This window comes from Acanthopagrus latus, chromosome 4 (genome assembly GCF_904848185.1).
Source record: "Acanthopagrus latus isolate v.2019 chromosome 4, fAcaLat1.1, whole genome shotgun sequence".
Classification (NCBI taxonomy): domain Eukaryota; kingdom Metazoa; phylum Chordata; class Actinopteri; order Spariformes; family Sparidae; genus Acanthopagrus; species Acanthopagrus latus.
The window spans coordinates 35,165,406-35,178,169 of record NC_051042.1 but is presented as its reverse complement, the minus strand read 5'-3'; the positions used below and the strand labels follow the sequence as shown (position 1 = coordinate 35,178,169).

General features: G+C 47.9%; 1 protein-coding gene across 3 annotated transcripts in view; it reads right to left on the bottom strand.

The window, feature by feature from the left end:
- kifc3 (kinesin family member C3) overlaps nt 1-11,518 on the bottom strand; it is a 40,033-nt gene extending 28,515 nt beyond the window's left edge. For 2 of the 3 annotated variants that reach the window (XM_037094957.1, XM_037094958.1), the window contains exon 1: nt 974-1,448. In XM_037094957.1, coding sequence (XP_036950852.1) covers nt 974-1,213 — 240 coding nt within the window. In that variant the 5' untranslated portion in view covers nt 1,214-1,448. Of the gene's footprint in view, nt 1-973; nt 1,449-11,232 lie in introns of those variants that run through there. The other variant, XM_037094959.1, reaches the window with a different exon arrangement.
- Nucleotides 11,519-12,764: the final 1,246 nt, after the last annotated feature.

Below are 12,764 nucleotides of genomic sequence, written 5' to 3'. Positions count from 1 at the left end.
TTGTTTACTGCGACTGTCGGAGCTGATAACGGTTTATTACGATTATATCAGATAATAGTTGATTGTTTTGTGTGTTGAGTTCAGATACTGAAGCTTCTGTCCTCCATGTTTGTTTCAGAATCAGGAGACGAACAGAAGATCCTTCAGCTCGGTCCTGAACCTGTCCATCAGTGTTACCACGTCACTTCTACCTCTACCTACCAAAAAAAGCAGCACAAAACTAATGAAGAGCAACAATCAGAGTGTTTAATCGCCTGCGTGCTCGGAAACAGACTGTTGTCATCGTCTCCCAGCAGACTGATGACTCGACAGCAACAGGCCGCGTGTTTCATGTAGAACGGGTACATTTGTGTTTCCTTATCCAAAGAACCAAAGAATCACTGCAGAACTCTGATTAGTCAACAACCAGCGTCGCCTCGTCATCTGAGCTCTGATGTAGAATCTCTTCTTCTCTCCTTTAATCAAGACGGTTTGTTTCCTGGTGTAATGAACCAGAGTGAGAGAAGAAGCTGTGAAGTTACAGTCTGTAAAGCTTTGATGCCCAAACATGTGATTCAGGATTCAGTCCTACTGATGAGTACTCAAGTAAAAGTACTTTTCCCTCAGTGTTTCTGTAACTTACTGTCGCGTCATATCAGGATGAATCTGTTGTTATAATGTTTCCATTTTCTGCAACATTCAGGACATTTTAACAAAGACAACAGAAGAGTTTCCTCCAGGTGACGTGTTGTTGTAACCAACTACTGTAGGTGCTTCTGTGTGTGTCTGCATGTCACTAACAACCAACAAACAATCTGAGAACCGTTGAACTAAATCATGATAAGCCAGATTCTCCTGCAGGACCTTTCATGATTATCTACAGAGCAGCAGAACCGCTGCATCAGGACGTGCACACATCGTGATGTCGCTGCTGACAAGATATTTAAACGCAGCCCGACTCAGATTTGAAGTTGAGGAAACCTGATCTGCTCACCTGAACTCTCTTCCTGCTGTCAGGTATGTTACGCATGCCGCCTCCTCGCCGCCGTTTCCCTTCAGGTCTGCCGCTCCTCGGTCCTCTGCGGTCCAAACTCTTCACCGGGTCGTCTCCATGTCCCTCGGGACCCTGCCGCCCCGCAGCCCTCGAGCTCCTGCTGGGCTCCACGGCCTTGTTGTTCCAGCTCTTGAGGAGGCTGTGGAGGGTCAGGACGGCCAGGGTGCACAGGACGTACATGATCCTGGCCCACGGGTCCAAATCAGCTCCACGGTACTGCTCAGACCGAAGGTTGTTTGAGGACGACGTTCAGCTTCATCGTATCCGTCCAGTCCAGGTGAGAGCGGCTGCAGGTGACCAGGTCACATCCTCAGAGTCTGTCTGAATTCAATTCTTCCTCTGAGCTGAACAAACTCATCAGCCCAGTTTTAATCCTGCTGCTGCGTTCGGTCTGTATAATCCTCTCCCTCTCCCTCTTTGCTTTTGTATGTCACCTGCTTCACCTCTGTCCTGAATCCCGCCCCGTCACCGTCGACATTAGATTTCCATGGAGCTGATAAAAGCCTGAACCTTGTCCCGTCCTCCCTGCTGCTGCTGTTGTCACGTCCACAGTTACCTGACAGGTAACCAGAGCCGGCAGGAGGCAGCTTCAGTTTCTTTGAGTAACTCAAGACGTTCAGTGCAGCGACGTCTTCACGTCAGTTTAACCCTCCGAGTCTCCACTCAGCTGCAGATACGTGTCCAAGTTCAGAGTCAATCCACAAAACTCTCCGGATCAAACTGATGTGCAGACTGAGAAAAAGTAAACTGAACCTTCAGGTGAGGACTCAGAGCTCCAGAACAGAACAAGAGAAATCTGACTCCACCTCAGATGAAAATGGTTTTGTGGGGTCGCAGCTGAAACATTTGAGCTGTACAACAAACTTCAGCTGCGTTCCAGTAGAGATGTTATAGTTTTCAGTTTCTCTACGCCACTACAGAAGTGTTGATTCAAAGTGATTAAAATCAGGAAACATCTGATCCAAGAATCCACGAAGAAGAAAACAAGATGCTGCAAACTCTGAGACGTGCAGGAGTTAAATCCAGATCCTCTGTGGAGTCCGTTAACTTTCCTCCATGTTCGCTCGACTGTCGTCCTCCTGGAGTTTTGTTTTGTTCCTCTCGCTGGTTCGTTAGCTCGTTAGAGGATGCTGCGTTCTGATTGGACGAGCAGCGGCTCCAGAACAGAACTGTAACGACCCGTCACGCTCTGTCCCGTTATCCTCTGGGACACTCTAACAGATTAAAGCGGCGGCGGGTCAGCTCTTCACCTCCATCAGTGACCCACACAGAGAGAGAGAGAGCACTCTGTGCACCTCTCTCGCCCCTCCCTCTCCCGACCATCTGTTGTTGCTGCAGGATGAAACTCGCCGCTCGTCGATGATGTAACACACCATGATTATGATGATGATGATGATGCTCCATGATCCACTTATGTAAAAGTTCATTTTCTCCAGATTCACATTTAATAACTTCTACACCACCTTCAGTCCAGTTTGTTTTCATCACTTCACATCTGAAGCAGTATTTAAATCAGTGAGTCCTCGAGTACATTTAGTCGATTACACTTTCATTACTTTCATGTGTATTTATTATTCTGCTTTAATGTTGTGCAGTTTTGCCTTTACGTACACTTTTATATCTTAATAACACGACAAAGAGCTGATTTATTGTTGCACGAATCACCGGATCCTACATTTCCCATAATGCATCAGGATACAATATTCTAATACAGCCTCCCTGCCTACAGCCCTGAGACACAAGTTCAACAAAATGATGCCTGCATCCTCCAGGTTCTGTGCAAATCTGTTCAGTAGAAACCAACCAACCGCTCGTCTCCAGAACCACTGAGATCCAAATTTAATTTGAAATGAATTTATTTACACCTTTATCATGCTGACATCTTGAAGTGTTGGCGTGCACCTGGTCTGAAGAGGAGCTGGACCGGGAGAGAATAACAAACCTGACTCCAGTTTCACAGACCTGTCTGAGCGGGAGCCTCCAGAAAGTGTCTGAAAAAGGGAAAGCACTTCAACATACGCAGGAGGTGATTGGCTGAGACGTCGGGCTGTAACCGTCATCACAGACCAACTCCAACCAATCACATGGACACTCAGAGAGCTTTACCAGGTCGGTCAGGTGTCACCAGCGTGGACGGAGGAGATGATGACTGAGGTGAACTGCTCCTTTAACCGTAGAGCACTGAGGAGGCGCTCAGGTGGACCCAGACCGCGCTCGGATCAGAACCAGGTGTCAGATCAGGTTCACGTGTCACTCTTACAAACTGTTTTCTGTTTAACTTGGACGATTTGGACTCAGTCTCACTACAACACGTGTCCTCCGGGTCACAGTTGACCTCATTGCTCAGTGTCCTGGATACTTCAGGACAGCCGGGGCTCCTGGGAACTGGACTGAGAGGAGCTGACAGGCTGAATCACAGCCAGTGAATGGAGACACACAGACCCGTTCAGGACCTCACTGTACACAGCTGACCCGCCCTCAGAGCGTACTGTAAAACAGAGCTGGGCCTGTTTCTGGAGGCGGTTCTGCAGGGACAAAAGGGGACGTTTACAGTCCACCGACCACTTTTGGGGTCCTAATGAGGGGGGCGGAGTCACAGCAGGACACGCTCGCTTCACACTTAGAATCAAAACAGTCAGAGTCACATGACACCACAGAGTCCAACCAAGAGTCCAACCAAGAGTCCAAACCAAGAGTCCAAACCAAGAGTCCAAACCAAGAGTCCAAACCAAGAGTCCAAACCAAGAGTCCAACCAAGAGTCCAAACCAAGAGTCCAAACCAAGAGTCCAAACCAAGAGTCCAACCACAGAGTCCAAACCAAGAGTCAAACCAAGAGTCCAAACCAAGAGTCCAAACCAAGAGTCCAAACCAAGAGTCCAACCAAGAGTCCAAACCAAGAGTCCAAACCAAGAGTCCAACCAAGAGTCCAAACCAAGAGTCCAACCAACACAGAGTCCAGGGATCCTGGACACGGTTCTGTTGTTGGGAGATGAACCAGAGACAAACAGTCGATTCATTGATTAGTTTCTCATAAACTGTTCTGGTTCTGGCTGTTCTTGACAATAAATTAAGAGTTTGGGACAAAAGTAGAAATATGAAGACGTCACCTTGATCTTATAGACTCAACTATTGATCAGTTTGTCCTGACAGTAATTAGAACTTGCAGCCTGATCGATGGACATGAAAGTCAGAAGGATTCGTCTCAGGTTGGATCAGGCGTGTCCACAAACACTCAGTCAGTCCAGCTTCACCTGAACACACCTTGTCTCCTCACACCTGCAGCCGACCTGCCAACTCAACACCATCAAACAGTAACTGATAACAAATGACCCAATAAACTGCTCCAGAGAAAGTAAACATGGGCTGTGACCCGCTGAGTCACTGATCAGATCGATAGGTTTCTGATGAAGAGGACGTGATACTCATTCTACAGCAGAGGTGATGTGAGGCTCAGGTGTGTTGCTGCAGGTGTGTGCTGCTTATGAAAGGTGGTATCAGGTGTGTCAGTGACTGTAAGAGGCTCAGACCCTCCAGATTACAGCAGATTACAGGAAACATGTTCCTCTGCAGCGTCTCCTGAGACACAAAATATCTGCTCAGTTTCATCAACCCCAGAGGTGTGTGTGTGTGTGTGTGTGTGTGTGTGTGTGTGTGTGTGTGTGTGTGTGTGCGCGTGTGTGTGCGTGCGTGCGTGCGTGCATGCGCACGGGGAGAGGTGTGTGTGTGTGTCACTGCTAATCTCTGATTTCATCCACAGAGGGAGGAGTTGTTTGGATTTAGTGGTTTACAGACTCCCAAAATGCATTGCACACACCCACTTCAGCTCCATCTGAGCTATTTCAGGAGGAAATTATAGAGTGTGCAGCTGTGTGGAAACACACACACACACACACACACACACACACACACACACACGTAACATGACTTCAGTCAAAAAAAAGTAAGACGGACAGAAAGTGAAGGAGGAGGAGAGAGAGGAAGAGGGAGAGGGAGAGGAGGAGGAGGAGGAGGAGGAGGAGCAGGAGCAAGAGGGAGAGGAGGAGCAGGAGGAAGAGGAGGAGGAGGAGGAGGAAGAGGGAGAGGGAAAGGAGGAGGAGGAGCAGGAGGAAGAGGAAGAGGGAGAGGAGGAGGAGCAGGAGGAAGAGGAAGAGGGAGAGGGAGAGGGAGAGGGAGAGGAGGAGGAGGAGGAAGAGGAGGAGGAGGAGCAGGAGGACCTCATCTTTTCTTCCTGTGTGTCTGTTTTCGTCTCCTAACATCCTCACTGAGGATTTCTCCTCCGCGCTGCCTCCAGTGTAAAGTCACACTCAGGAGGTGTTTAGCTTAGCTTAGCATAAAGACTGGGAGCAGAGGGAAACTGTTAGCCTACAGCGGCTCCAATCACCAGCTGGATGATGAAGGTCTGAGCTGAGATAAAGTTACTCTGTAAAAAGGAATCAATAGTCATATTCGAGTAAAAATGAAGATATCATATTATTATAAAAATCATTTTGATGAAAGTGAAAGTTGCGAGTAGAAGTCGGCATTAATCTCAGCAGGTCTGTCACAGAGACTAGAGCTGCAGCGATCAGTTGATAAATCGATCAATCAAAAGAAGAAAATCAGTTCCCACTAACTGAGCGATTTAATTGATCGCTGGAGTTATTTTCAAGTAATAACACCAAACATTGTCTGTTGTAGTCACTTTGAACAGTAAAATGTTAAATACTGTATAAAAACAGAATCTAAATTAATATTGATTCAGAGTGAAACTGATCAGATGAACTGATCATTTACAGAATCATTAACAGCAGCTGACTGCATGTTATCATGTTTGGATGCATTAATAAGACGTCATTAAACAGTTTCCTCCCGTCTGAACACCGAATCGTGATTCTGCAACTAGAAAAGAAACATTTTTAATTAAATCATTAACTAAATTGAATCTGAATGGAGTCTGGTGCAAAGTTTCAGCTCTGCAGTCTAAACGAAGCTCCTCATGATGCAGCCTGAGTTTTATTAGGCAGGAAATTAAGTCTGAGACCCCCGGCTGTCACACACACACGCACGTGCACACGCACACACACACACACACATCCTGCGGCATCATGGCAGATCCAGCTCAACACCTCCACCTGCTGGACTCAACTGGAGCAGCGTGACAGTCTGCTGCTGCCGTCTGGTTCTAATCACACGAGTTACGTAACAGAGTCCCAGCTGAGACACACACACACACACACACACACACACACACACACACACACACACACACACACACACACACACTCTCTCTCTCTCTCTCTCTCTCTCTCTTTGAAGATGTAACGTCATCCTGTTTAAACATTAGATTTTAAACACCACGCCCACAAACTTTCGTCTGACGAGTAAATCAGGTCCAGAACACAAATTAAACCTCGACAGAGTTTCTGACTGGACGACTGACTTCAACCTTCAGGTCGGATCTTATTGTGCAGACGACACGTCGCGTCTGATGAGGGTCATGAATGAATATTGATGTCTGTGGTTTCACACACAGGAGGACACAGGGACTCTGTTCGGACTCTTCTCACCAGCGGACTGATCCACATGTGGTGGTCCAGTGACAGTGTGTGTTTGGACCGGTTCTCCCGGAGGAGCGTTTAGGAGAACCGCTTCACTCGACATGCAACACAAAACACTCATATTTTTCTGTATCAACTGAATTTACAGTAAAAAATGTTTTAAGTAGATAAATGAGTTTGTTCAGTTCTAAACTCACATCAGAATCTGAACATCACCAGAATCTTTACTCAGAGCAAACTGAAAGACCCGGCAGAACGTTTGGACTGCTGAATAATTCATCTGTGTGCTGAGCTCTGCGGCATCACCTGCACAGACTCATTAAGAGTCCAACAGCAGCAGCAGTTAGCAGAAGCAGTTAGAAGCAGTTAGCAGTAGTTAGCAGCAGCTGTTGGCAGCAGCAGTTAGCAGCAGCAGTTAGAAGCAGTTAGCAGTAGTTAGCAGCAGCTGTTGGCAGCAGCAGTTAGCAGCAGCTGTTGGCAGCAGCAGTTAGCAGCAGCAGTTAGCAGCAGCTGTTGGCAGCAACAGTTAGCAGCAGCTGTTGGCAGCAGCAGTTAGCAGCAGCTGTTGGCAGCAGCAGTTAGCAGCAGCAGTTAGCAGCAGCAGTTAGCAGCAGCTGTTGGCAGCAGCAGTTAGCAGCAGCAGTTAGCAGCAGCAGTTAGCAGCAGCTCCTCGTCTGTGACCAGGAGCCTCTGAGGTTTTGTCGACTCAGTGGAATCGGACTTAAACAGCCTAGTTGGTTCCGTGACGTCGGCTCCGTCTCACATTCAGGCAACATCTGGAGCATCCCGGTCCGACTGCCTCCCTTTAAATCAGAACACGCTGCAGCTCGTTACAGCACATGAAACCGGTACCACCCAGTTCCACCTGTCAGACTGCTGCACCCATCAGCACTCATTACATGTCATCATGCTGCCCACACACACACACACACACACACACACACACACACACACACACACACACACACACACAGTGCTCCACCTTCTGACCATATGACCCAGTCACAGTCATTCTGCATGTCAGCAGCTAACTTCTGTCTGTCCTCCATTTTGTGTCATGTTCCCGTCAGGATGAACTGTAATAACTTTCCATGCAGCGCCACCATCAGGTCAACATGTTGTCCAACAGGAGGACACTGTCAGTGAGCTAATGTTATGATGCGAACACGTTCAGATCCCTCATTCAGTGTGATTTTCATCTCAAGGTCATGAGTCAATATGAACATTCAAACAGAGCTCTGACATCATCAGACGTTCACAGGTGGGTCAGTAAAGACCAACAGGCCGCTGGTTTTATGTCCTGACAGACTTTAAAAAGATATTAACTTGATTTTTACTGGTGTCTTTTGAACAAGTTTAAATAATATTCACCAGAAATAATCAATCAGCAGCAGCTTTCAGGGACTCAAATATAAACTACAAGTGAGAAATCCAGTTTGTCATAAAGTCAGTGTCAGTTTCTTAAATCTGTGCAGAGTGAACCCTCCTCACAAACACATCAATAAAGGATCTCTGGAGATGAGAAGAGGCTGTCAGAGTGTCTCTGGATCAGTCAGCTGGTCGTCTTCACCACACAGGAGAGCAGTCTGGACATGAGGCTGCAGGCTAACACTAAGCTAGCTGCAGGCTGACGCTAAACTAGCCACAGGCTAATGCTAAGCTAGCTGTGACATCAATGAAGTCATTTGATTTTGTCTCAGGAGGAACACAAGTGTTTGTGAACATGTTTCGGTCACAGCTGAACCTCAGGATGTTTGTTTGTGTCAGCTGATCAGTCTGGTCGTCGTAGTCAAGACGTTCATCAGGCTGTGATCAGAGTAAACCGAGACTGTCCGCCAACACAAACTCTCCATCTTGGATCTCGTCTCGATGCTTCACACGCTTCAATCTGCAGCTTTTCCCACGACGTCACACACGCCGTCCCTCCTCTGAATCTGATTACGAAGCAGTAAAATCACATTTCCTCAGATAAAATGAAACCTCGTGCTGCTGCGTGCTGCTCTCATCAGACCGACTCCGCCTGCTTCTTATAAACTCTGACACAACGAGAGAAACACGAGAAAAGCTGCAGATTCACCCGCTGACATCGTCCCCTCAACCCTGAACTCAGTTAATGTTTAACGGTCAGGCGGCTGCTGCTGTGTTTGACTTTTATCATGTGGAGCAGAAACCAGTGCAGCAGGAAACTGAGCAGAGAAGCTTTAACCAAACACCAGACAACATGTCCACAGCGACCGGCCCGCAGACAGGAGAAGTGTTTGCTGGGAGTCAAACAACTGAACTGCTTATCAGGCAAACGTCGCGGCCTACAGACTGGGAGGAAGGAGGAGGGGGAGGAGGGGGGAGGAAGGAGGAGGGGAGGAGGGGGGAGGAAGGGGGAGGAGGAAGGAGGAGGGGGAAGAGGTTGAGTCTGGAATGTAACATGAGGCTGGACGACCTGCTAACTGAACCATTAGCCGAGCAGCTCCAGTCAGTAGTTACATGTTTGTTCCTTCATTACACAACTAATGTGACATGCGCGCACACACACACACACACACACACACACACACACACACACACACACACACACACACACACACACACACACACAATACTGTGAGGTTTGACAAAGATGAGTCATGACTTCATTTCATTTAAACTACAAACATGAAAATAAAAATGCGTTCCATGGACGTGTCTCAGCAGCTGGACACTGACCCAGTCACGGCCTCAGAGGAGGAGTCGTGTTCAGCAGCACAAGAAGCCAGAGGAGTGGACCTTCCTGGACAAACACGACCCGGATCTTCCACACAGCGCCTGCAGAGGTGCACAGTACCACCCTGCTCCAGACTGATCCGCCTGCTGTGTTAACGACAGAAGACAGCAGCGTGAGCAGTAACACAGGACCTGGAGGACGTGATGTGACATCACAGCTGCTCTGAGGTCAGTTTACATTCATTCAACAAGCTGCAACATGGAAGAATCAATCAGCCGCCTCAGATTCATATTCCCCACGACCAGAAGCATCATATCACCAGAATAACTGAACTGTTGCTAACACAACTGTGACTGTAGCGCCTGTTCACTTGTTAGCTCAGTTAGCTGTGCAGCTAGCCAGACTAGCAGGGGGACTGTTGGTGCTAACACTGCTATCAGGAGACACTGGGAGTGCTGGGAGGAAGAGCTAGCTGGTTAGCATGCTAACTCCAGAAGATTTCTCATCAACACTGAACATCAGACATGTTGTTTATGTTTTGAACTGAAGTTACATATTGCACCTTTAATTGTTTAGCTACAACACAACACAACACAACACAGACGATCAAAGCAGCAACGCTAAGAAACAACCAGCGAGGAAACTGAACAAGACTACAGAACCAGATGGAAGAACTGGAGTTGTTTCTGCTTCCTGCCGGTCACAAGGTCGGCCCGTCCTCAGTGACGTGGCCGCTCACACTCACACACACTCACACACACACGGAGGGAAACAAGCTGCAGACAAAACCAGAATTATTTATAGAAGATCTGCTGCTGGAGCGGTCGGTCCGAGCAGACACACCCAGAACCAAAAACACTGATGTTACTGTCATCATCAGAGCAGTGACTCAACCCACAACACACACACACACACACACACACACACACATACACAGTCCCAGATGTCGGGTTAGTCGTTAAAAGTTTAGTCTTTGGATCAGAACCAGGACCAAGTTTTAATCAGGCGTGTGATTAAAAGGAGCCACATGTTCAACATCTGCTTCTTGAAGACGTCCAGTCTTGTTTCTGACAGCTGCTGGAAACAGGAAGTGAGCTGCAAAACCAAAACCAGGAGCCAAAACAGGCTGAAGGGCTCAGCTCAGTATTTACAGCCGTCTGACAGTCAGCTGTGGAGGAATGAACATCAGCCACACAGCAGCAGGGAGGTGAGGAGGAGGAGGAGCAGGAGGAGGAGCAGGAGGAGGAGGAGGAGGAGGAGGAGGAGGGCACCAGACTCCCTTAACAAATGTGTCAGTTTAGTGAGTTGTTGAGTTGGAGACACTTTATAAACTCTGTGAAACTCTGTCTCTGACTCATTCTGCATTATTTGGACCTTCTTGTTAATTCAGCAAATGTTCTACATGAACTTCTTTCTGTCTTTGAGTGGAAACATGGAGTCTGTGTGTCTCAGTGATCACACATCAACGTGATCAGCCTCCTGGATTATCAATAATCAGTATCAGCAACACACTGATGGACCTCTAATAAACAGACTTAGACTAATAAACTGAAACTCATCATGTTCAATAATCTGATTGTATTTGTTTCATCTGTTGGGCAGTTTGAAGACTCCGAAACTAACAATTATCGATCAACACCGATATTATCCTGCCCTGCTGTCAGCAGCACGCGCGCGTGTGTGTGTGTGTGTGTGTGTGTGTGTGTGTGTGTGTGTGTGTGTGTGTGTGTGTGTGTGTGACACCAGGTGAGCTCGGGCTCTTTGTTGAGCGCCACAAAGCTCTTTGGTTCGCTGGAAGCTGCTGGACGCTTCACAAAGAGACAGAATCAATCTGCTGCGCGACACTTTCACCGGTTCATTTAAAGGACAGCACCGCCGCGTCATCACGAGCCACAGCCCGACCGGAGCCGGAGCCGCTCACAACACACGAACCACAAGTCTGAGAAGCCCGAACTTTCCTTACCTCTGGTCCCGAGCAGCGCCTCCTGCTCCTCTGCTCGCCCCTCTCTCGCAGTAAACTTCCTCCAGAGTGTCTCGAATAAAGAGTCCAGCTGTTGAGCCGTCAGTTGAAGTTGAAGGAGTGCGGGGTTCGGCGGGGTTCGGCGGGGTTCCGCGGGGTTCGGCGGGGTTCTGCGGTGGAGGAGCCGTGTGTCGTCCCGCCGCTCAGCTGCTCTCCGCCGCTGTCTCTGTGCTGCCTTCACGGACCGTCCGACATGTGGGAACTCAGCGGGTTTAGCGCGCATGAGCGGGAAAACAAGAAGAACATTTATAGAGCTGAGGGCGGGACAGAGGTGTGACACATGCAGGCTGCAGGACGCATTCACTGGAGCCTTAACACTACATACACAGGAACCTTTAAAGCTGCAGTATGTAGGAATTATAGTGGAAAACTTTACCGTTAGAATCAGAATAGTTTCTACACACAGGAGGGATTTTCTCTGGTCTGTTGGTTCAAAACAACAAATACTAAAAACATTAAAAGCCATAATATAAAGTATAGATATAGTATGAGTGGATCTAAAGCAGGTGACCTCATGTGTACAGCAGCACAGAGAGGCTCACCTGGTGGAGACAGGTGGCAGGTAACAGTCAGTGACAGGTGACTGAAACTGACATTAACATGATGTCAGTGAAGGGGGCAGCAGATATCTTACCTGATCAATAATCAACAGAATACATTAATAAGGATGAGACCACGTGACCATTAGCTCTAACACATGAGACACATCTTCACACCTGCAGCCGCCTCACCTGAGGACAGACAGGCCGGATGTTTGTTGCATGTTCAGCTTCATCACCCCCCAGTGGTCGATTCAGAGATGACATCTCACACACACACACACACACACACACACACACACACACACACACACACACACACACACACACACACACACACACACACAGTAATCAGCAGTGATGATGAAGCTTCCTGTTCAGCAGCCATTGTTTCTGTTTTCCCGCCTTTTCTTGTTTTGTGTGTTTCCTCTCGGCCTCAGACACAATGAGAGCCCACACACACACACACACACACACACACACACACACACACACACACACACACACACACACACACACACACAGACACACAGATTCCTCTGCTTCCTCCAGTGTTTCCTGCAGTTTTAACCCTGGGAGGTGTTCTGAGTCCAAACCAGGCTGCTGGTTCTGTATGAGGCAGCTGAGCAGCGCCACCCAGCAGCAGAACCATGACATGATTCTTAACTTCACAGAGAGAGAAGGATGGTAGTTACTTTATAATCTCAGCATTTTGTCCTTCAGAGCATGTGAGGAAGGTTTCAGCCTCCTCATCGCCACACACACACCTGATGTTCTCAAGAGGAGGATGAAGATGATAATGATGATGATGATGTCACAGACGACATCATTTTGCCAGTAAATTCAGCTTTTGATAAAATGCGTCATGTTATTATCTTCAGCATCCCTGTGTATAAATTGTGCAAAGTGTGAATGAGACCTGGTGGATGTAAACTG